Here is a 25,467-nt window from a genome sequence, read left to right as displayed (position 1 = left end):
GTTATTTTTCTATTATTATTATTATAAATAAATAACAATGGTAAAAAAATAACATTCAATAAATAATATTGTTTTCAATCTTTCTCTCCATTAACTAATCAAATATTTCTTGTTTATATTATCAATTCATATTTCAAACTTGGTATCAGAGCTTATAAAGAAAATCTTCCGAAAACGATTTCAATAGAAGAATAATATCACTTCTTAGTTCTACCAATAATACCTGAAAACATAAAGCTTTGGTAAACACAACTATATCTATTGAAAATCACAAGTTACTTCCATAATGATAGGTTATGATTTTATGAATATAGTATAAGGGAATCTTAAAACTCCTTCCAAATTTCTTTAAGAAACAGATGATCAAAATAATACAATTCAAATCAATAATTCAAATTTTAAATAATGGTATATCCAATATCAAAGGTACTTGCATGGCTCTTTTCAACATTGACCGACGAGATTCGTCAACAAGTCTCAAAATCATCTTTGGCGCAAGAACTTTGAGAAACCCTAGAAAAGATCTATGTTTCTCAATCAAAGAGTCGACTATTTCAGTTACGGAGTCAACTCCTAAACGCACACAAAGGTAATGACTCTCTTCTTAACTTTATTCAACATATCAGAAACCTTTCAAATGCATTTATCGCTGTCGGACAATATATTTCTGATCAATATCTGTAACTAACTCTACTCAATGGGTTCAGAGACGAGTTTGAGTCGATGATATGTGCTCTAATTTCCGGAAAATATTTATCGTTTAAGAGATGACAAACATTTTTCTAAATCATGAACAACAGTTCATATTCAAAAAAAATGAAAATTCCATTATGAAAATATTTTTCCTTCAAACTTTTCGACGAATATTGTTTATATTTATGGGCATGCAGGCGGAAAGAACCAAATACAGAATCGAGATAATAATCATCTGTAATGTAATTTTTGTCATAAAATTGGTCATCGCTCTGAAAGTTATTTTTATAATCCACATTGTCAAATATTTAATGTACAAGGACATAATACTCTCGAGTTCCCTCGTTTTAATCCTTCTACAAATTCTACGACAGTGTTAGTTACATCGTCTACTATTGTAGATCTCACTTGGTGTCCGGATTCAGGTGTTACCGACCATATTACTTATGATCTTAATAATCTACACATGCATTCTCCTTATACAGGTACTCAAACTATTAAAGTCGGAAACGGTATGTCTCTGAATATTTATAATATTGGTACCATTAAAATTTTAAATCAACAAAAATCTCTCTACTTACGTAATATCTTACACGTTCTGGATATTACTAAAAATCTGATGAGTGTCGCAAGATTTTCATCAGATAATAACGTGTTTATTGAATTCTACCCAAATGTTTTTCTTATTAAAGACCGAGATACGAAGACGGTACTTCTTAAGGGATTACTCAAGGACGGACTTTATTGCATTGACCCTACTAAAAGTTCGTTTTCAATATGTTCTAATAAACAAGTGTTCATTGGTATTCGATCTCCGACTCAAATTTGGCATTCACGACTTGGACATCCTTCTAGCGCTACTACATCTTTAGTTATATCACACTTTAAATTACCAGTTTTAGGAAGTAATACTATATCTTTTTGTGAATCATGTCAATATGGGAAAGCACATAAACTACTTTTTTCGGCTTCTAAATCTACATTTATGGCTCCTTTAGATCTAATTCATTCGAATGTTTGGGGACTTGCTCCTGAACTTTTGTCTACGGGTTGTTGTTATTTCGTACATTTTGTGGATGATTTTAGCAAATTCACATGGATATATCTGCTAAAAAAAATTCGGATGTTTTGAATACGTTTATCAACTTTCTCCGACTTGTTGAAAATTTGTTTAGTCATAAAATATTGCAAACTGATTGGGGAAGAGAATATAGAAATTTCAAATCATTAACAGATAATCATGGTATTTTACATTGTTTATCTTGTCCACATACTAGTGAGCAAACAAGTATTGCTGAACGAAAAATTCGTCACATTACGGAAATTGGTCTCACTTTATTGGCTCATGCATTTATGACACTACATTATTGGAGTAAAACTTTTGAAACGGTCACATATCTTATAAATCGGCTTCCTACTCGGACATTACATGAACGTTCTTCATTCGAGATTATAATTAACTTTTCTCCTGACTATGGTTTTTTAAAGACATTGAGTGTTCTTGTTATCTTCTCACACGACCGTATAATCAACACAACCTCGATTTTCATACTACTGAATGCAGTTTCCTTAGTTACAGCTCATTTCACAAAGGTTATAAGTGCATTCACATTTCGTCTAAACGTATATTTATTTCTCGACATGTCACTTTTGATGAACTCACTTTTCCTTTTAAAAGTAAGGACATTGTGCACTTGTCTAAACCACCTGAAGATAATGAGACATCTCTTCTACCAACTATATACTTAATTCATCAATAACACTTCTACTATCTCATATCACTTCATTGTCTCCACCATCATCCTCTTCGACCTCCAGCACATCACTAAACACTATATCATCTTCTTCTACTACTATTACGGTCCTTCAACACAACAAATTATCACAACAGTTAATGCACATAAATCTTCTACTCATCAGATGATCACACCCAATAAAGCACGATTTATGTCCTCATCAACTTTCACTGTTACTTCTTCTGCTACTACACTTACATGTTTTACCAAAGCTAATAAGGATCCACAATGGCGTCTTACCATGACAAATGAATATAATGCTCTTATTCAGAATAAAACATGGTCTCTTATTCCTCATACACCATCTCATAATCTTTTTGGATGTAAATGGGTTTTCAAACTTAAGCATAAAGTTGATGGGTCTATTGATCGAAATAAAGCACGTATTGTGGCTAAATGATTCCCTCAACAACAATGTATAGATTATGAAGAGACATTCAGTCTTGTGGAAAAACCCACTACTATTTGTGTTATTCTTTCTTTGGCAATATCTTATCAATGGTTTATTCATCAACTTGATATTAGTAATACATTTCTTCATGGTTCTCTACAAGAAAAAGTTTACATGGAACAACCATCCCGTGTTATCCATCCAGATTTTCCTAATCATATATGCAAACTTCATTAAATATGCGGTCTTAAACAGTCTCCTCATGCTTGGTATGCTACTCTCTAGACTACTTTAATGTCTCTTAATTTCATATAATCGAAATCTGACACGGCTCTCTTCACATATCATGCACCTCAAATAACCGCATACTTTTTAGTATATGTGAACGATATTATTCTCACAGACAACTCTAAATCATTTTTAACAAAAATTATACTTTAATTAAATAAACTATTCCCTGTTAAAGATTTAGGTCAATTGCATTATTTTCTTGGAATGGAAGCCACTCGTACCAAATATGGCTTATTTTTTTGTCAATCCAAGTATATTGATGATATTCTTACTCGGGCTGATATGTTTCAAGCAAATCCATTACAAACTCCTGTCTCTGGTGACTCCTCTCTTTCTAAACATGATGGTGATCATTTATCTGATCCGTTTCTCTATCAGAGTATAGTAGGGGCTCTACAATATATTTCACTCATTCATCCTGAGTTAGCCTTTGATGTCAATCGAGCTTGTCAATTCATGCAAACTCCCACCTCTTCTCATTGGGGAGTGGTTGAATGTATTCTTCGATATCTTCGTCATACTCCTCGTCATGGGATCTTTTTTCGTCCAATTTCACAATTCACTCTTGTTGCCTACTCTGACGCTGATTGGGCAGGATGTCCTAATGATCGTTGTTCAACAGTTGAATTTTGATTTTTCTAGGTGACAACCGAATTCTAAGAAACAACAAGTAGTTGTTCGCTCTAGTACTGAATCTGAATATCGTGCTCTTGCATATACAACTATTGACCATTGTTGGATTCAATCTCTACTTAGTGAACTTCGAGTTTCACTTTCTTTTTCCTCAGTTCTATTGTGTGATGATATTGGTGTCGCATTCTTATTAGAAAAGCCGGTATTTAATGCACGCACAAAACATATTGAAATCGATTTTTACTTTGTTCGAGAAAAAGCTGGTTGTAAATAACTACTCATCTAATGCATTCTTACTAAAGATCAAGTGGTTGATATCTTCACCAAAGGTTTTCATAAATTTGCTCTTTTACTAGCAAGTTTACTGTGTATGCCTCACCTTTTCGATTGAAAGAGATGATAAAATATTAAACAAATAAGAAAAATTATTGTTTTATCTCTTATTAATTAAGTTAAATATATTAACTCTTTCATAAATTTTTTTTTTATAAATTGATAAACAATGATGAAAATCAATAATTCAATTAATAATATTGTTTTCCATCTTTCTCTCAATAATTCAATCAAATAATTGATTATAAAACTGGAGAAGTTTTATTTATATATTAGTTAATAATAATTGATATATATATATATATATATATATATATATATATAATTTTAAATTATTAATATATAAATCAAATCTGAGCAATAAGAAAGGAATTGAAAATTTAATATTACTCTTAATAAAAGAAGATACTAAAATAAATTTAAACATAATAATTAATATATTTTTTATTGTAATTGTGATGTGTGTTTATTTTAATAAGAATATGTTTTTAATAATTTATTAAAATATTTATAATATTAAATAAAATAATTTAGAAATATATGATTAAATATTTTTAAATAAAATATAATATTTTATTTATATTAATATATATATATTATATATTTATTTTAATAAAAAGTAAATTAGAGTAGAGAGGAGAGTTGCAAGAGTATAAATAATAAATTAACAACTTAAATAACTATAATTAAGTGATATATATATATATAGTAGATATATTTATATAGATTTTTAATAATTAATACTTATAAATAAGTTTTTAATAATCGTAAATAAGCTAAATATTCACATAGATATATGAAATTTCTTCACATTATTCAAATTGACCTCCTTAATGTCACTATAATTTTGCATTATTTATTAACAAATTATTAAATATAATAAACTGATCTCACATCTTTAATAGTTTTAATAATGACATAGATCCAATTAGTAATTGACACAGGTTAACCTTTAAATTCATTTTCCACATTTAACTCATAAATTTAATTATGGTTGAGAATTTAAAGGAATAAATAATATATTTAATTATTATATATTTTATATTTACTAAAAAATAATATAATTATTTAAATTATTATTAATTAAATATCGATATATTATTGAAAATTTAAAGAAGAAAATTATACATAAAATTATTATATATATTTTTTTAGGAGAAATAACATTATAATTTTAATTTTTTATTAATTAAATATATATTACATTAATATTATCGATATGTTGTTGAAAATTTAAAAAAGAAAATTATATATTTAATTATTATATATATTTTATAAGGAGGAATAACATAATAATTTTAAATTATTATTAATTAAATATATCACAATAATATTATCTATCACATGTTATTAAATATATATCCCGTAATAAATTTTTTTAATTATTTTATTATTTCTCATAAAAATATATAAATAATAATTTAATTTATATATATATATATATTTAATTAATAATAATTTAAGATGTTTATATTATTTTTAATAAAAACAAAATATATAAAAATTTAATATATTATTTATTCTTTTAAATTTTTAACCGTTTATGAATTAAGTGGGTGAGAAATAATATAAAAATTCCCACGTGTAGTTTAGTAATTGAATTTAGAACCTGCATGATTAGCATCGAATAACTTATAAATACCCATCTCCCCTTCTTCTTTTATCTCGGTTATCACACATCACATTCATCAGCTTCAACTTCAGAAATCAACAATGGCGAAGAAAGAACAACAACTAGAAGTCCTGAATGCATTAGACATCGCGAAAACACAATGGTACCATTTTACTGCCATCATAGTCGCAGGCATGGGCTTCTTCACCGATTCCTACGACCTCTTCTGCATCTCGCTCGTCACCAAACTCATCGGCCGCATTTACTACCATCAACCCGGCGATGTTAAACCCGGAATCCTCCCTCCAAACGTCTCCGCCGCCGTTAACGGCGTCGCCTTATGCGGTAGCCTCGCCGGCCAGCTCTTCTTCGGTTGGCTCGGCGATAAACTCGGCCGCAAGAAAGTCTACGGACTAACACTAATGCTCATGGTCATCTGCTCAATCGCTTCCGGTCTTTCATTCGGGAGCAGTGCTAAAAGCGTGATGGCCACGTTATGTTTCTTCAGATTTTGGCTGGGGTTTGGAATTGGGGGAGATTATCCTCTGTCTGCTACTATTATGTCGGAATATGCAAGTAAGAAGACTCGTGGTACTTTTATCGCTGCTGTTTTCGCAATGCAGGGGTTTGGTATACTCGCTGGTGGAGCTGTTGGATGTATTGTGTCGGCCGCGTTTAACAAAGCTTTTCCTTCTCCGGCGTATGGTTTGAATCCGACGGGATCTGTTGTTCCTGAGGCTGATTATGTTTGGAGGATTATATTGATGTTTGGTGCTATTCCGGCTGCCATGACTTATTATTGGCGGATGAAGATGCCCGAAACTGCTAGATATACTGCTTTGGTTGCTAAGAACACAAAACAAGCAGCGGAAGACATGTCCAAGGTAACTTTTTTCTTAACCCAATAACGTAGCCAAAAGTTCACGGATTTGGGTTGAACTGGGACATGGCTACGGGTGTTACGTTAGTTCTCCTTAATTTAAAATTGGTTCTCTGTTATGTTATAATTATAGGTACTGCAAGTGGAATTACAAGAAGATCCGGAGAAAGTGGAAAGATTGACCAAATCAAGCGGAGGAAAAGAATTTGGATTGTTTTCAAAGAAATTCCTGAAGCGACATGGACTCCATCTGCTAGGAACAGCGACAACATGGTTCTTACTAGACATTGCTTACTACAGTCAAAACCTGTTTCAAAAAGATGTATTCAGCGCAATCGGATGGATACCCAATTCGGTAACGATGAACGCAATCGACGAGGTCTTCCACATTTCACGAGCCCAAACGTTAATCGCTCTGTGTAGCACGGTCCCTGGATATTGGTTCACGGTGGGGTTAATCGACACGATGGGTCGTTTCGCAATTCAACTAATGGGGTTCTTCTTCATGACTGTTTTCATGTTCGGCCTCGCTATTCCTTATGACCATTGGATGATTAAGGAGAATCGAATTGGATTTGTGGTAATGTATTCGTTGACTTTCTTTTTTGCCAACTTTGGGCCGAATGCAACGACTTTTATTGTTCCGGCGGAGATATTTCCGGCGAGGTTGAGGTCTACTTGTCATGGGATATCTGCGGCGGCTGGGAAAGCTGGGGCGATTGTTGGTGCGTTTGGGTTTTTGTATGCAGCTCAAAGCCCTGATCCGAAGAAGACGGATAAAGGGTATCCGGCTGGGATTGGGGTGCGGAATGCTTTGCTTATTTTGGGTGGGATTAATTTGTTAGGGTTCTTGTTTACGTTTTTGGTTCCTGAAGCTAAAGGGAAATCACTTGAAGAAATGTCAATGGAGAATCAACATGATGATCATGAAGAACAACAAGCTGCGTCTGAAAACTCTGTTACTCCGGTTTAGTTAGTTTGGACCTGTTTTTTTCATTTATTTATTAAGTTTTGTATAGAAGATCAATATTATTTTTAACATTCCATTTTAATTTTTAGGTTAATTAGGGATTGAGATTTTATAATTTGTTATGCATTATATATTTTTTATAATAAAAATTTGCAATTAGTAAATAAATTTGTGTTTGTTGGGTAACCTCTCCTCTGGAACATATTAGTTTATTTGAATTTGATGAACATATTCTTCTATTCATTAATGATACAAATAGTTCAAACTCTTATGAAAATATATAAGATGACTAATGTTCCATTATTTTTTTGATAATGAATAAGATGTTATTGGTAATGAAGATTTAAAATGTTGTAAATAAAAAATTGGACTTGAAATCTATAGAATTAAATCTTAAGTCTAATAAATAATTTATTTTTAAAAAATAATAATAATAATATAAAATGAGATATAAATGGTAATATATTATAATATAAAAATAAATAAGAGATTAAAAAGGAAATATAAAAAAGTTATATATATATATATTTATTTATTGTATAATATATATTTAATATTAAAGGAGAAAAAAATTAAAAAAAATAAAATTAATAATATAATATGTAATTAATAATAGTATTAAATATAAAAAAAATACCTAATGCTACCCATATCTATCCAATTACTAAACTACACATGTCAATTTTTATATTTATTTCTCTTTCATTTAGCTCATAAACTTAATTGAGAAGAATGTCAATTTTACACACCAAGTTGTAAGAAGGTGTCAAATTTACTTATTAAGTATCAAAATTCCATTTATATGTATGAACTTGTCAAAAAGTGTCAAATATATTTAAAATAACAGAAATAATCAACGTCTATTTAAAATTTTTGCCACATGTAGTATCCACATATTTTTTATTTTTTTAAATTGACATTACTTTAATTATTTTTTATTCAAACAAAATATTAAAATCTTTTCTTATTTATTTTATCTTTCTTTACCCTCACAACTTACCATTTTCTTTAAATATTTCTTTCTTCATTTCTTCATCTATGAGTAATTTTATTATTAATTGTATTACCTTGATTCGACATTGTCCGCTAATGGCGACAATGATTTAGGGTTCGACTAATGAAGATTTTGGCCACAACGTCTATGATTTAGGAATCGGCCAACAAAAACTTCCACCAACGATGGTTGAAAATTGAAAGGAATAAATAATTTATTAAATTATTATATATTTTGTTTTTAAATTATTATTAATTAAATATATATATATATAAATTAAATTATTATTTATATATTTTCATGAAAAATAATAAAATAATTAAAAAAATGTATTACGGGATATATATTTTATAACCTGTGATAGATAATATTATTGTGATATATTTAATTAATAATAATTTAAAACTATTATGTTATTCTTCCTTATAAAATATATATAATAATTAAATGTATAATTTCCTCTTTTAAATTTTCAACAACATATCGATAATATTAATGTAATATATATTTAATTAATAAAAAATTATAATTATAATGTTATTTCTCCTAAAAATATATATATAATAATTTTATGTATAATTTTTTTCTTTAAATTTTCAACAACATATCAATATTTAATTAATAATAATTTAAATAATTATATTATTTTTTAGTAAATACAAAATATATAATAATTAAATATATTATTTCTTCCTTAATTAAGTTTATGAGTTAAGGATAAGAAAAATGATTTTAAAAGTTGACATGTGTCAATTATAATTGAATTCAGGCATATCAGGTGGTATCTAACGAAACAAAAAGTCTATATTATATAGATTTTTTTATGAGATAAATGATAAATTTAAAACTATAGTTAAAACTTTTTTTTTTTTCAAATTTAGGTCTCTCTTGATTTTTTTGTCATTTAAAGAACTATTCTTGTCGTATTTTGTTAAATTTAATACTCCCACTAACACCGTTAAATTAAAGTTAAAATATTTGTTATCTTATTTTATTTATTTAATAAATTAATTTTAAACTTCATTAAACTTTTTGTGGTCTCTATAGTCTTTCCTATAACATCTCCTCCGACTCTCTCTCTCCTCCCCCACCGCCCGACGACCGCTTCTCCCACCTCCCTCCTCCACCCGCTACTTTACAATCTCTTGCGATTTCCGTTATTAGGTTTTGTATTCATTATAATCCTCTCGATAATTCAGCCTTCAATGTGTCTCAAGCTTAGCACAGTCGGATCAGCCTGCATAACTCAGTCGATGTGCGTTAGATTGAATGTAAGAAACAACAAAAAGAAGTGACAAAATCAGACACAGCGAATCCCAATATCGTGTCTTTAACTTGTAGAAAATAAGATTCACTTACAAGGTTCATTTACCTAAAAAAAGAACTTGATATAAAAAGATAAGGAAGTCCAAACTTAATTGAAGGTAAGGAGGAGGAGAGTTCTTGGATTTTGTTTCTCCTCTTCTACGAGGAGCAAAAGAAAATAGTTGTTTTGGGGAGACGGAGAATATATATATTTTAACCTAATGATCGATGTAATTTGTTAGAGATATAACAGTTGAATAGATGAAAAATATAGAATTCATGATTACATACATAAAACCTAGAACCTAGTGGTGAAAAGCATGCCGGCACAGAAGCAGCCAATGCAAAGCAAAAAAAAGCTCATTCTCTCGGTATCAGAGGCATAGTTTTTGATATAATTTTCTCTCATCCTTCTCTGCTATAGCTGTAACATTTTTTTAATAATTCTCTAATCCACGTACGCTCTCGGATATCGAATTATCCTATTATAATAAAGAAGAGCTGGAACCATGTTTGATGTATTTAACAGAATCAAATTCAAAAGTGAAGAAGATGACTATTAGAGATCGTGGAAGAAGCAGAATTAGATAGGGTAAAAAATAAAAAAATTTCCTTCTTTCTCACTTGTAATTTGGAGTACAGTGGATTCGATTGGGACATGAGAGAGAATCGGAGATGCAAGCGGAAGGAGTAGTCGGGGCCGGTGGAGGTGATTGAGGAGATGGGGGTTGAAAGCAGTGCCTACAAGGGGCCGGCCTCCCAACCATAAAAGTTTTAAGATATTTTATAAATATATATATATATATTTACCAAATAAGACTTTGTCTTGCTGGTTTTGGAGTTGAAATTCATAATAGATCAGGAGGTGATCAAACCTTGCCTCTCACATTTTCTTTATAATAACCTCACACTTCTTTTTATAAAATAATAATTTTTTTATTTTATACAAACATTATTTTCTAATATATAAATATTTATAGTAAACTAACACTTTCTTTTATAAAAAATAATAAAAAAACTAATTCATAATTATATAATTATAGTATTCTAATTTTAAATATAATTTTATTAAAATAATTATTATTAATATTTTATTTTATACTAATAATATTTTCTAAGATACAATATTTATAATAATACCTAAATTTTAGTTAATATATAAATACATGTATTTGTTAGATTTTATTTAGGAGTCTAAGTTATAACACATAGTTATTTATTTTACTTCTATATCACATGATCAATCTGAGCTTTCTCAATCAATTAATGAGCCTAACTAATGAGCCTAATGTTACTGATCAAATATACATTGTTAGAATATAGCATATCAAAAGATGCATCATTTTGTTTTTAGTGTTATCTTTTTAAGCCTTTAAATAGAGAAAACGTAAATGATACATTTATAGTAGATGAGTATAAAAATTGGAAAAGAGCATTAGAAAGATTCAATCGACATATGGGAACTTCAAATAGTTGTCATAATGAAGCTAAAATTCAATTTGAATCATTTCAAGATCAAAAACATAGAATGAGAAACGTTTTACGTACGCATGGTCGTGATATATAAATAAATTATCGCACCCGTTTAACGATAATGTTTGATGTAACACGCTTTCTATTGAGGCAAGGATTACCTTTTCGAGGACATGATGAGTCAAGTAGTTCATCAACTAAAGGTAATTTTCTTGAATTGATTAATTGGTATAGTCAACGTAATGAAGAGATTTTGTCTTCTTTTGTACCGACTAATGGACAAGAATAATTTAGTAATTGTGCTTGTTAGTATTTTTATGTAATTACCGAGTAAAATTTTAATTAAAAAATGCATTTATTTGATCGCCAAAAAATGCTACGTTACTATGTATTTAGCTTCCCGAGAAATTATTTTTGGGTCCGCCACTAGTTGAAAGCTTTCGTTGAAATGTTGAATTTGATAAAATAAAAATTATAAAAAGTTAATGACATGTAAAATAAATATATTAAATAAATAAAATAAGATAATAAATATTTTAACAGAATCTTACCTAAACTAACTGGCTGTTAGTATGAGTATTAAATATAACAAAACATAGTAAGTAGAGTTTTCAAAGCAAAATAAAATTAAGAGAGTGCTATATTTGAAAAAAAAAATCAACTATAATTCTAAATTTATCATTTATCCCATTTTTTAATAACACTTTACCGAATTTTAATGATTTTTTATTTATTTATTTTAAATTTACATATATATATATATATATATTATATTTTAAAAAAATTAATTATATAAATATTATATAATATATATATATATATATATATATTTATTAACTATTGAATATTTATATATTATTATAAATTATTAAAGTAAAAAAGTAATAAATATATTTAATATCAACTATTTTTTAAATTATAATATAATATATATTACTCTATTAAATAGAAATTAAATTAATTTATTAAAATTTAAAATATATTATATATATATAATTAAATAAATATGAATATTTTAAATTTAATTACATAATATATGAAATTATATAGTGTTTTTAAATTTAAAATATATTATCATAAAATTTTAGTTTTTACTTATTATTATAATTATGATTATATATATATAATTTATTATTAATAAATTCATGTATTTAAAAAAATAAATATCAATTTAATTTAAATTTAATAAATATATAATATAAATTTTATATTTCTATTTCTCTCCTATCTCAAATTTTTAATCTTTAATATTTTATATAATCTCTAATCTCTTTTCACTTATTAATTTTTTTCCTTAAATCCTAAATTTTAATTTCTCACTATTATTATTACTTTTTATTCTTATTAAATCTTAAAATTTATTAATATTTTATATTTTACTTAAACACTAAATCTTATAAATATTTTTTTCCCTAAAATTAAGTTAAAAAGAAAAAATAATAAAAATATTTATTATTCATATATATTCTCTTTTTTTCTATATTATCTCCCTCTCATTTCTTACATTAAAAAATAAAAATAACTAAAAGTTACATATAAATTCTAATAACAATTTTTAATGAGTTTTTTAATTATTATTTTTGTGTAATAATAAAATTTACTTAAATATTTTACAAAAAAAAAAAAAATAGTAAAATATAATATAAAAAAACTATACAAAAAAATATATAATGTAAAGTTATTAAAATAACCATACCTAATTTAAACTCTAAATCATATACCCTTAAATTTATAAAAAAAAATGTTTAGCATTTATACCTTAAATTCAAAACTAATTATATAAATATATATTCAAATAAAAAATATAATACTTTAATAATATTATTATTTATAAATATTAATAATTAAAAATAATATATATTTATATGATAAAGAAAAAAATCTTTTTTTAATAATTTAAAGAAAGAGAAAAAACTATATAAATTTTCAAATTCATAAATATTTGCAAAATTTGTTTTACCTAATTAATTATATATTTTTAATATAATTTATATTTTTAATTAAATTTAATTAAATAATATACAAATTTATATAATGTTTTTAAATTTAAAATAGATTGAAATACATTTATTTTTATTTTTATTATTTATTATTATTATTTAATAATTATAATCATATATATTTTAATTAATTAGTAATAAATATATTGATATATCAAAATAAATATTAATATAATTTAAATTTAATGTTTTTTTTATAAATATAGAATTTATAAATTATTAACTAATTTTTTAAGTTTAAAAAAATATAAAAAAATAAATAAATATAGACTAATTTTAAAAAAGTGTTTGTAAGACCATTAATATATATGTGATGAAAGATTTTTTTAATTATTTAAAGTGGGTAAAACTTTGTTCTATTGTTATTTGCTTTAATTAATTTATTTATGTATTTTTAAAATGAATAATAATAAGGAGAATGAATAAATTAAATTAATAAAATATATAAATGTATATTTTTAAAATATATATATTAAATTATAATTATAAATATATATATATTATATATATATATATAATTTTTTAAATTATTATTTTTATTTTTTAAATTTATCTTTCTTATTTCTAACTTTTTCTTTCTTAATATTAATATTAATAATTTAAATTTTATTTATTATGAATTATTATTTTGTATTTTAAGTAATAATTCTTTTATAATAATAAATTATTATAATATATATAATTTTACAAATATTAAAAAAATATTATAATTAAACAAAAAAACAAATATGTGATCATAAAAATTTTCCTATAATGTAATAATTTATTTTTTATAATAATAAATTATTAAAAATTATGTAAAATTTATAAATATATATATATATATAATTACATAAAAAATATTTTTTCAAGTATACTAATTTGTTTTTGGTAATAATAAATAAGTTATTTTATCTATTTAAAACTTAACATAGTTAAATATATTTTTAAATTTTCAATTTTTCAATTTAAATATTTTTATTAATAAGAAATAAATAAATTAAAGGAGAATGGGAGGTTATTATTTATAAACTTTTACTAATTTGAAATTGGAGAAGGGATACAAATTTAACAAACAAATTTTAAATAAAAGGCTAATTTTATTTTATAACTGATAGAGAAAAGAAGAGGGATTCTTATTTATAAACTTTAAAAAAAATTATCGAATGATTTTTAAATTTTTAAATTTTTTTACATGTGAGGTAAAACTTTTATTTATATATAAATATAATAAAAGAAGAAAATATTTATATAAAATTAATGATGACTAAAATTATATTTTTTTACCTGTTTTTAATGAATATGCCCGTGTATATATATATATATATATAATATTATTAATTTTATTTTTAAGCGTTTTGGAGTTTATGAACGGTGAGAGAGGATTTGCTGTCCAAATGAAGTTGTACTTATTAAAAATGATGTAATTTTAATAAAATAGACAAATAAAAAATTATATATATAAAATAAATTTTAAATTCTAAACTCAAAATTTTAAACCCTAAATTCTAAACTCTAAATCCTAAATTCAAAACCCTAAAAAAATTATATATATGACATTTTATTTTAATATTTAATTTTTTCTTTCCTCTCTCCACTCTCTTTTCTCCTATGAGACAGCAAGTGAGACACCTAAGTATCTAGGTAAGTAAGTATCTAGGTAAGTATTCAAATTAATCACAATTTTTAACGATATTACCATAAAATAAATAATAAAAATTTAATAATAATATATTTTCAATTTATTTTTAAAAAAGATAAAAAATAAAAATTCTCTATTATAATACATTTTAAATATCCATCAAACTAAATGAAATAAATTTTCCACACAAGTTAGTGCATCACAAAACCTTAAATGTGTTTGATAAAAATATTGTAAATTGAATATGTTTAGAATGTTTTTTTTTTTCAAAGACACTTATTTCAATGTGTTTAATAAATACACGAAATTCAAAAATAAAATTCTTCTTTGTTTTAAAATTATCCAAAAAATACATATGTTTATCTTTAACAAAAAATTTCGATAATTTACACTAAAAATATTTCTACATCAGCTGCATTTTGTGGTGACCGCATGATCCTAGTTCCTAGAGTAAGTCCATCAATCTATTTAGAATCAAAGCAATTTTTTCAAATTTTATTATACAAGAGTTTAATCATTTAAAAATAAAAAATAATATATATATATATATATATATATATATATATATATATATATATATATATATATATATATATATATATATATATTAAATGAAAATACACTTATTGATGCCACTATGTTGAATTGAATCAGGGCAATTCAACTATAGAATGAAAAATTGAGAAGAAGAGCTTACAACTTACTTTTTCTTTTTAATGAAGACAAATAAGCCAGAGTTAAGAAATATTTGTCTAATATCAAGAAGACCTAAATCACTCAAAATTGTATTTACAACACATTGAAACAATGCATTGCCCTGTAAATCAAATTAGAGCAAAATTTGTGTAAATTGATATAAATAGAGTTATATATTGACTGTTGGGTGAGTGAAAATATGATGTTCCGCATCTAATTCATGTACCACCCTTTAAACACAACATCAAAAATTATTATTAATTTATTTGTAATGTATAATTTATTTGTTTTTGAAGAGTGGTACATGAAATGAAATGGAACATGAATGAGAATGTGGTATAGCTTTGCACCCGTCTGAGTGAGCCTCGTAACATCTGTTATGAGACTAATAACTTAGCACATGGAGACTGTTTTAAGATTTTTAAATATATTGTCTTGAATAACAGAAATTATATATACATATATGTTACAAATAAATTAAATAAAATTAAATATACGAAGAACGAAATTACCGATTGAGATGTTGATTCGAGGCATGTATTAGACACATTCCCTTAAAACAGTTTCATCGTCTCCCGTTTGTGCTGGAACTTATCGTAGATGATTGTCTCTCAGGATACAACGAATCAAGTAGTGATTATTTACTGAAATCACTACTCGTCGAGCTAGATCAGCATACCTAAATTATCACTGAGTTTCAACGGAAATATCGAGCAAAGAACTCGAAGAAAACTCACAAAACAAGAAGAGGGCTTTTGGAATACTAGAGTGAGAAAATATAAAATGATAGGGTTGTTTGAGATTAGAGATGAGGGGTTTTATATTGTTGAAAATTTAAACTTTAATAAAAATAAAATCAACCATTAATCTTTGATCCAACGGTTGACAATGATTGCCTACCCTTTGCATTTTCTCTTCATTGGAAAATACAAGTTACATGATTTTATAAATTGCTAATAAATTGATAGCAATAATATAATGAAGGTTACAATGACAATTAACAAAATTAAATATTTTAATTTGATAATTGTTTTTCAAGCCATTAAATGTTAATTACATAATTAACAAATTAATTATAATAATTTAATTATTTGAATCAAATTTTACTTTAATTCACATTTGAATTTTATGTGAATTTCCTTTAAATTTCATTTGATTTTATTTACCCAAATTCTCATTTTCATTCATTAATAGAATTTATGAATTAGTTTAAAATTCTAACATTAACATTGTCCAAAATTTAACATACCTTTATACAAAAATATTTACAACAAAAATAATTAAAAATTAAAGTTTATAATCTAACATTTATAAATATGGTTAAATGAATCTATTTAATGTATTTAATAATTTCTCAAATATGTTTACCTCAAAAAACAGTTTTGTCAAATGATAATTTACCTATTTACCTTGTTCTCACTAAGGTAGTCTAGTTGTAAGAGTCGGCTTAAGATACCAAAAGATCACGAGTTCAATTTTATTTAGAAGCGATTTGAGTTTAAAAAAAGACCATGATTATGAGTAAGGATGGTAATGGGTACCCGTATACTCGATATCTATGGGTACCCGATGATCGGAGTCGGGTTCGGGTATTTTAAATCGGAGTCGGAAATGGGGACTGAAAATTATTACCTGCACGGGTTTGGGTTTAAGAATGAAGAGTGTGCAAAATCTAACCCGATACCCGATACCCGAAATATTAATATTAAATATATATATATTAAAAATTAAATTAACTTTTCAAATTTCAAATCAATACCATCATTATAAATTTATATAAATTTACCTTACATATATTAATTAATTAGTTATATCAACACTCAACCACCAACTCCTCAAGCCATAATTAATTTAATTTATATTCCCCATGACTTATAATCCTTCTTTTTTAATAACAAAAATTTTCTCTCTCTATTTATTTCTTATTTTCAAGATTAACATCTTTTATCTCTTTCAATATTTTCTCTAATTCTTTCTGTTGAAGTTCATGTATGTATATTGTTCAACTTCTACAATATAATTATACATGTTGAAGTTCATGTATGTATATTATTCAACTTCTACAATATAATTATACAAGTAAGTAATATTTTTATATGTTTATTTAATATTTAGTATTTAGTATATTTAAAAAATAATAAATAAAAATTCATATTTTAATCGGGTAATAGGGTATCCGTGGGTATTTGGTACCCGGCGGCGAATCGGGGATGGAGATATAAATAGATATACCTTCAGTTTGGGTCGAAAATGGGTAATAAAATAAAAATCGGAGATGGGTACTTCACTACCCGGGGATAAGGTAGGATACCGTTGTCATCCCTAATTATGAGTGTCATACTAGTTCTCTTTTAATTAAAAAAATAACAAATTATTTACAAAATCGCAAAATATACAAGGTTTTAAAATACGCGGTCGGACCGCCGGTCCGACCGCGAAACGGTTGAGGAGGCGGATCGATTTTTTACTTTAATACAGCTACCTTTCGAACCGGTCAAAATCCGGTCCGACCAGACGGTTCGACCGGAAATCCGAACAGGAAATAACCGGTTAGAAAGGTTTCTCCAAAACCTGTCCCTTTCTCTCTCTGTCTGTACTATTTGCCTGTTATTAATTGAGTAATTGAGTATACTATTTTCCTGTTATTAATTGAGGGTTCAAATGTAATTTTTTTTTATTACTTATTAAATTAGATTTTTAGAAATAAAAATATATATTATATTTTATTTTAATATAATTATAAATTATTAAATTGATATCTCTTTTTAATTTATACGTTTAGGTAGGTGTTTTTGAACATAATATTTAATAAGAAAATGTATTAAATTTAGAAAACGTCTTAATATTTAAAAAGTATTTGATTAATTTTGCACATGTCTAATTAAATATATATATATATATCATTTATATACCAATATATTTAAATTATTTTTTTTTAATTTAAAATTCGGTTCAACCAGTGGTTCAACCGGTTTGGACCGTCGGACCGAAGTTCGTCAAAAAAACCGGGTTGATGACCGGAACGGTTTTCAAAACCTTGAAAATATATATATTTATAGAAGAAGAAAAAAAGATTTGAAGTATATAAAAAAAAGAGAGAAGGGAAAGGTTGAATAGGATTGAGGGAAGAATGATTAATTATTTTAGATAACACCCTATAATCATCTTTTATTATTTAAAATTTATATATATATATATATATTATTTTTTAAAATAAATATATAAATTATATATATATATATATATTTGTTAACTATTGAATATTTATATATTATTATAAATTATTAAATTAAAAAAATTAAAAATATTTAATATTAACTATTTTTAAAATAGTAATATTATATATATAACCAATCAAATTAATAAATTAATTTATTGAAATTTTTAAATTTAAAATATATTATACATATATTTAATTAAATAAATATGAATATTTCAAATTTAATTATATATATATTTATTTAATTACAGAATATATGAAATTATATAGTGTTTTTAAATTTAAAATATATTATCATAATATTTTAGTTTTTTATTATTAATAATTCATATATTTATAAAAATAAATATCAATTATAATTTAAATTTAATAATCATTATTTAACATTTATAATATATACTATAATTAATGATATATAATATAAATTTTAGATTTCTTCATTTCACTCTTATCTCTTATATCAAATTTTTAATTTTTAATTTTTAATCTCAAATTTATTTTCACTTATTAATTTTTTTTCTTCTTAAAATCCTGTATTTTAATTTCTCTCCATTAGTATTTTTTATTCTTATTAAACCTTAAAATTTATTAATATTTTATATTTATATGAACACTGAATATTATTAATATTTTTTAATTTTATTTTTTTATAAATTAAAGTTAGAAGAAAAAAAAAATAATACAAGTATTCATTATTCATGTATTTTTTTTTTCTATATTATCTCCCTCTCATTCCTTACATAAAAATAAATAAAAATAACTCAAAAATTACATATAAATTCTAATAACAATATTGATGAGAAATAAAAATAACTCAAAAATTACGTATAAATTCTAATAACAATATTGATGAGTTTGTTGATTTTTTTTTTACTATAATAACAAAATTTACTTAAATATTTTTCTGAAATAGTAAAATATAATATAAAAAATTTATACAAAAATATACAAAGTTACTAAAAAAATAGTACCTACCTTAAACCCTAAATCATATACCTTAAACTCTAAACTAATTATATAAATATATATTCTTATAAAAAAAATAGCTCTTCTACCCTAAACCCTAAACTAATTATATAAATATATATTTAAATATAAAATATAAAAAATATAATAATAATATTACTTATGAATATTAATAATTAAACATACCTTAAATCCTAAACTATAAATATTAAACTATTATCCCTAAGCTTTATTCTTTATTCGTTAAACCCTAAATTATATACTCTTAAACTAATTATATAAATATATATTCATATAAAATTTTAATAAATTAATAATACTATTATTTATAAATATTAATAATTAAAAATAATATATATTTATATGATAAAAGAGAAAATAAATTTTTAATAATTCAAATAAATAGAAAGAGATGAAAGTTAATAGAAAATTTTAAATTCCTAAATATATAGGAGATTTGCTTTAACTAATTAATTATATATTTATAATATAATTTATATTCTTAACTAAATTTAAAATTTAATTAAATAATATCAAATTTATATAATGTTTTTAAATTTAAAACATCTTGTCTTACATTTTTGTTTTTCTTACTTATTATTATTATTTAATAATTATGATCATATATATATATATTATAATTAATTATTAATAAATATATTGATATATCAAAATAAATATTATATAATTTAATTTTTTTATAAAATATATAATTTATAAATTATTAACTAATAAAATTGTAAGTTAAAAAAAATATATAAAAAAATTAAATATTAAATTTTAAAACAATTGATATTCACTACTTTATATAACTTTTTAGAAATAGTTGAGATTGATTAACTCTATATAAATCGATTTAAAAATAGTATATTAATCTAATGTATATTATTCGTTTTAAAAACTTTTAATATGACATTTACTATATTAATCTTTTTAAAACGATTGATATAAAGTTGGTCAATATCAATCGTTTTAAAATTAATTAAATTTATCGGAGTGACAATAGTAACGACTGTTTGTTTAATATGCGTGGAATATTAACCCAATCATCAATCTGAAAATATTTGCATGCCCACTTGCAATTTGGGAGGAAGTAACACAAATATTATTTTTTTATTTTTTAAATACAGGTAAAATGTCTATTTTTTAAAGGTACTCAAATATTTTTATTTATTTTGTATAATTGTGACAAATAAAATTTAATTTAACTTTAAATTTTATTTGGTAAAAAACATATAAAAAGAGAGACATTGAATGAAATATAAATAAGATTTAAATAGATAAACATAAAATCAATACAAAACAAAAAAAAGGAAAAAAAAAAAAAAACAAAACAAGAAGACCTAAAGCACTTAAAATTGGAATTACAGTACATCACTGTTAAGAGCAAAATCTATATTAGTTGAGACAAATAAATATATTGTGACCGTGGAAGGAACAGGGGCATAAGCAAAATTCAAAAAACCAAAAAACTTAACTGAATTCATAAAGAATGATCCAATTAATTATAAAGTAATCGAACTGAGTTAGGATCCATTCAAAACTTTCTGATTAGTTCGATTGGCGGTTTAGATAATAAAAAACCGATGATTTAACCGATCGATCGTATATATATCTTGTCACTCATATTCGTTATTTTATATATTTGATGTTTTTTTATTTTTTAAATTTTATTTTTGATTTAATTAATATTTTAATATATTTATTTTAATTGAAATATTATTTTATTATCTAATTTAATAGATTTTTTATTTTAAGACTCCACTAAATTTTTATTCTTTAATTTATTTTATATATATATATATTTATTTATTTATTTATTGGTTATGTTTTCATTCAGTCTTTAATTATATATATATATATATTCATTATTTAATTTATTATATTATATATTTATTATTATATTTTTATTAATTTATTATATATATTTGTTATTTTTCCAATCGATAAAATCAAATTGATGTTTAACCGCCCGAAAATTTTGAAAAACTAATAAACAATTTGAATGATTTTTTCGGTTAAAAACCGCAACTTCTACGTCGGAGTGAGCCACGTAACCTCTGTCGCGAGGGATGTTATTTCGCCCAAGTTCAAACATGTTAAGAAATATAATCGTGACAAACTCGAAAGATAGTGACTTTATCGGAGTGACGGTGGTGATGATCGTCTGCCTCTCAGTTGTTAAGACGTTGAAAAATATTGATGACTAATGTCCGGAAGTAAACACAAATATATATTTTTTTAAGTATTATTTAAATACGTGTAAAATGTCTATTTTTTTTAAATATAGGATTTTTTTTTTTTTACTTCTTTCTATAATTGTGAGAAAAAAAAAACGTTAATTAAACTTTCAATTTTATTCGGTAAAACAATTTAAATAGATAAACAAAATTTAATAAAAAAAACTTTTGGTATGGATAGTGCTTTTTCTGGAAAATTGTAAATTTGGCGGCAAAAAAGAATCAGACTGAAATAGGGAGGGAATCAGGAAAGGAATCGACTTTTCAGATTCAAGAAACGCCATTAAAAGGCCGATTCATCCTCTTAAGTTCCGCCCCATTTTGCAGAATCTCCGAAGAAATGAATTCAAAGCATCCACCTGATTGTACTTTTGGCCAGCGATCTATTCCTTCAAAATCAAAATCGTAAGTTCTTTCTATCTCCCCTTTCAATTCCACTACCAGTGGTTGTTCTCAATATCTCTGTCATCTTTCAGGTCGGGAAATACAAACAATCATCGCCAAGTATCTCTTTCTTATTTCCTAAATAAGAATTTGAACAAGGGTTCCGTTTTGCCCACTTCATCTAGGGTATGTAAGAGTTACTTAGTTTTAATATTACAATTTAGATTCAAACAATGCATGTCTATCTACCTACATTCATTTCTAATACTTTGATGATGGAAATTACTTATACATTTAAGCTTTTGTTAGGATAAAACCATGTCTGTCTTATCAACTGTAAAGGTTGAACCTGAAACTATACCAATTGAAGAACATTCTGTAGCCATGAAAACAGAGGAAGGAGGAGAGACTTCTGTTAACATTGATCTAGTTACGAAACAGTTCGAGTGTAACCCGAAAGCGAAAGAGATAGAGGGTCATGAACAAATGTCCAATAAAAGAAAATCCCCATTTGCAGGTATTTTTCTTTACATTCCTAAATAGTTTGTAACATAGGTGATGATGATACACAACCATTAGTGTCAAAACCATGAACAATCATCAAAAAGAGATGATGGTTGAGACTTGAGAGTGACAATAACTTGCTTTACCAATAGTTATTTATGTATTTGGTAAATCTGAAACAATTTTGTTCTTTTATAAGCATCTTCCTCCAAGAAAAGAAGAGGAAAAAACAAAAGTTTAGCACTGTCTAAATTGAGGAGAGGAGAAAAGTTACCCCTCGAGTTCAGTACTACGACCAATCAACCATGCTGTGAAAATAGGCGCATATGGGTGCGTCACTTGGGTGTAGTGGTGCGCGATAAAAATGTTATTCCACATCGCATTTTGGAGTGGAAACACATAGACAAGGCTCAACTCGATAATATGTGGAAGATTGTGACAGTGAGTTAAATTTATTTTTGCATTTATATGAAATATTTTCTCATTGAAATATTCATTTTTTCAGGAAAAATTTGATAATAAGAATATGTCTCATTATCGCAATGCCACATTGAAGCATATGCATAAGTTATGGAATGGTTGGAAAAGTGATTTAAACAGGTTACACGTTCATCCATACAATAACAATCTCGAGTTAATTTTGGCTCACAAGCCAAATGAAATTGAGAAGGGGGATTGGGAGTGGTTGGTTACCCACCAATTCTTGACCGATAGTTTCAAGGTTAATTCTATTATAAATTCTGTTATGTTGTAAATAAATATAATTTAAACATTTTATAAAATTATATCAATCGCAGAAAAAAAGCTTGATGAGTAGAACAAATAGAGGAAAGCTAAAAATGATACACCTCACTGGCAGCAAGTCTTTTGCAGAATTAAACCGAGAAATTGTAAGACATTTAGTTTTGTTTCTATTATATTAATAGAAAGTTAGAAACACAAAGTTGAATTGCTTCTGTTTTAATATATTTAGGCTATAAGAGATGGACATCCTCCAACTTATGAAGACCTCTTCCTAGAGTCTCGGAAACAGAAGAACAAAATTGTTGATCCTGAGACGCAGCTCAAATATGTAAGTATATAATAAATTTTGTTACTTTTTAAAAAAGAATTGGTTTATGTATGTTCTAAATATATTTTGTTGAAGGATGAGATGTGTGCCATTAGAGCACAAAATCCATCTATTTCAAATATTGATTTAGCGGAGCAGATTTTTGGCCCTCAATTGCATGGCAATGTTATTGGCATGGGATCAGGAGTGTTGATTTCGCAATTGAGAGGCTTTAAACAATCAAAACATGACCTTCAAATGACGAATTTGGCTCTTAAGAAAACAGTGGACAAGTTAGAAGCTGATAGAGCCATATATGAAGCTCAAAGAGCAGCTGATAAAGCCACATATGAAGCTGATAAAGCAGAAATGTCGAAGAAACTGTCATTTCTAACAAATTTGATGATGGCACAATTTCCACATTTGTCAGCCATAGCATCAACTTCTAATTGAGTTTAACAGGTATTCTTTATAACTACCATCTTATCATTCTTTTGATAGATTTAGTACTATAACTTGTGAAAATTTTGCAAGTACTACTGCATCCACTGTTTTGAATGTTTGAATACTAGTTTCCAAACATCTCGAACCAAAAATTAAGCTCCTAAATTCATGATTTATAATGGGTTGTTTGTTGAATTTAATCGAAGAATGATTGATAATTTGTATTTTATAATGAACTAGTATACTATTTTTGTATGCTTATGTGTATGACCTTAGCAATGTAGGTATTACAATTGGTTTGTATATGCTAAAATATGTATTTTTAGTTTTGTTTTTGATAAACTTAGTGTTGGAAAAGTTAGTATTATGAAATGTACTATTTTGTTTGGTCTTTGCTATTATTTAGTTGGTTGTTTGTATTATGATATATGCTTAGTTTTGTCGTTATTATTTGATCGGTTGTTTTTGGTATTATATAGTTGTATGTTGATAATATGAAATGTACACATATAAGTGTTATTTGAAATATTTAGTGTTAAAAGTTGGTTGATTGATTATTTATTTGTCTTTGTAGGTTTATTTCTCAAGTCAAGCATATTTGAAAGATGGAGATTTTTGAAGACATTTTTCAAAACTTTTTGTAATAGCTATTTAGAGTTGGTAGATTTTGAATATCTAGTTGATTTTGGAAAACTTGGTAGATTTTGGAGACTAGATATTTGTGTATAATGCTTAAAATTTGGTAATTTTATAATAGTGAATCATTTTGCATGAAGTTCATTTTTGTGAATATTATAATATTTTCTATAAATGAAGACAAGTACTAAAATAAATTCATTTAAATTTGATTTTGTTTAAGACACAAGAAAATATGACTATAAATAAAGATGAAAATGGGGAGATTTGAGACGGGGTAGCGTTATTTTTATCTCCGATTTTTCAAATATTTATCATTTTCGCCGTGATACTT

At 25.1% G+C, this 25,467-nt stretch overlaps 2 protein-coding genes across 2 annotated transcripts; both read left to right on the top strand.

Moving 5' to 3' along the window:
* The first annotated feature begins 5,850 nt into the window (after nt 1-5,850).
* On the top strand, nt 5,851-7,602 carry LOC124938620 (low affinity inorganic phosphate transporter 1-like). The gene is made up of 2 exons (XM_047479091.1): nt 5,851-6,633; nt 6,763-7,602. Exons 1-2 carry the CDS (start codon nt 5,851-5,853, stop codon nt 7,600-7,602), a joined length of 1,623 nt encoding a protein of 540 aa, XP_047335047.1.
* Nucleotides 7,603-17,199: 9,597 nt separating this feature from the next.
* On the top strand, nt 17,200-24,506 carry LOC124939352. Its single transcript, XM_047479832.1, has 9 exons — nt 17,200-17,277; nt 22,335-22,519; nt 22,591-22,684; nt 22,808-23,015; nt 23,202-23,443; nt 23,508-23,723; nt 23,800-23,892; nt 23,976-24,074; nt 24,150-24,506. Exons 1-9 carry the CDS (start codon nt 17,200-17,202, stop codon nt 24,504-24,506), a joined length of 1,572 nt encoding a protein of 523 aa, XP_047335788.1.
* The last annotated feature ends 961 nt before the right edge of the window (nt 24,507-25,467 follow it).

The sequence above is a fragment of the Impatiens glandulifera genome, chromosome 5 (assembly GCF_907164915.1).
Source record: "Impatiens glandulifera chromosome 5, dImpGla2.1, whole genome shotgun sequence".
Lineage (NCBI taxonomy): Eukaryota > Viridiplantae > Streptophyta > Magnoliopsida > Ericales > Balsaminaceae > Impatiens > Impatiens glandulifera.
Note: the sequence above shows the minus strand (reverse complement) of the source record. Positions and strands in the feature narration are given on the sequence as shown.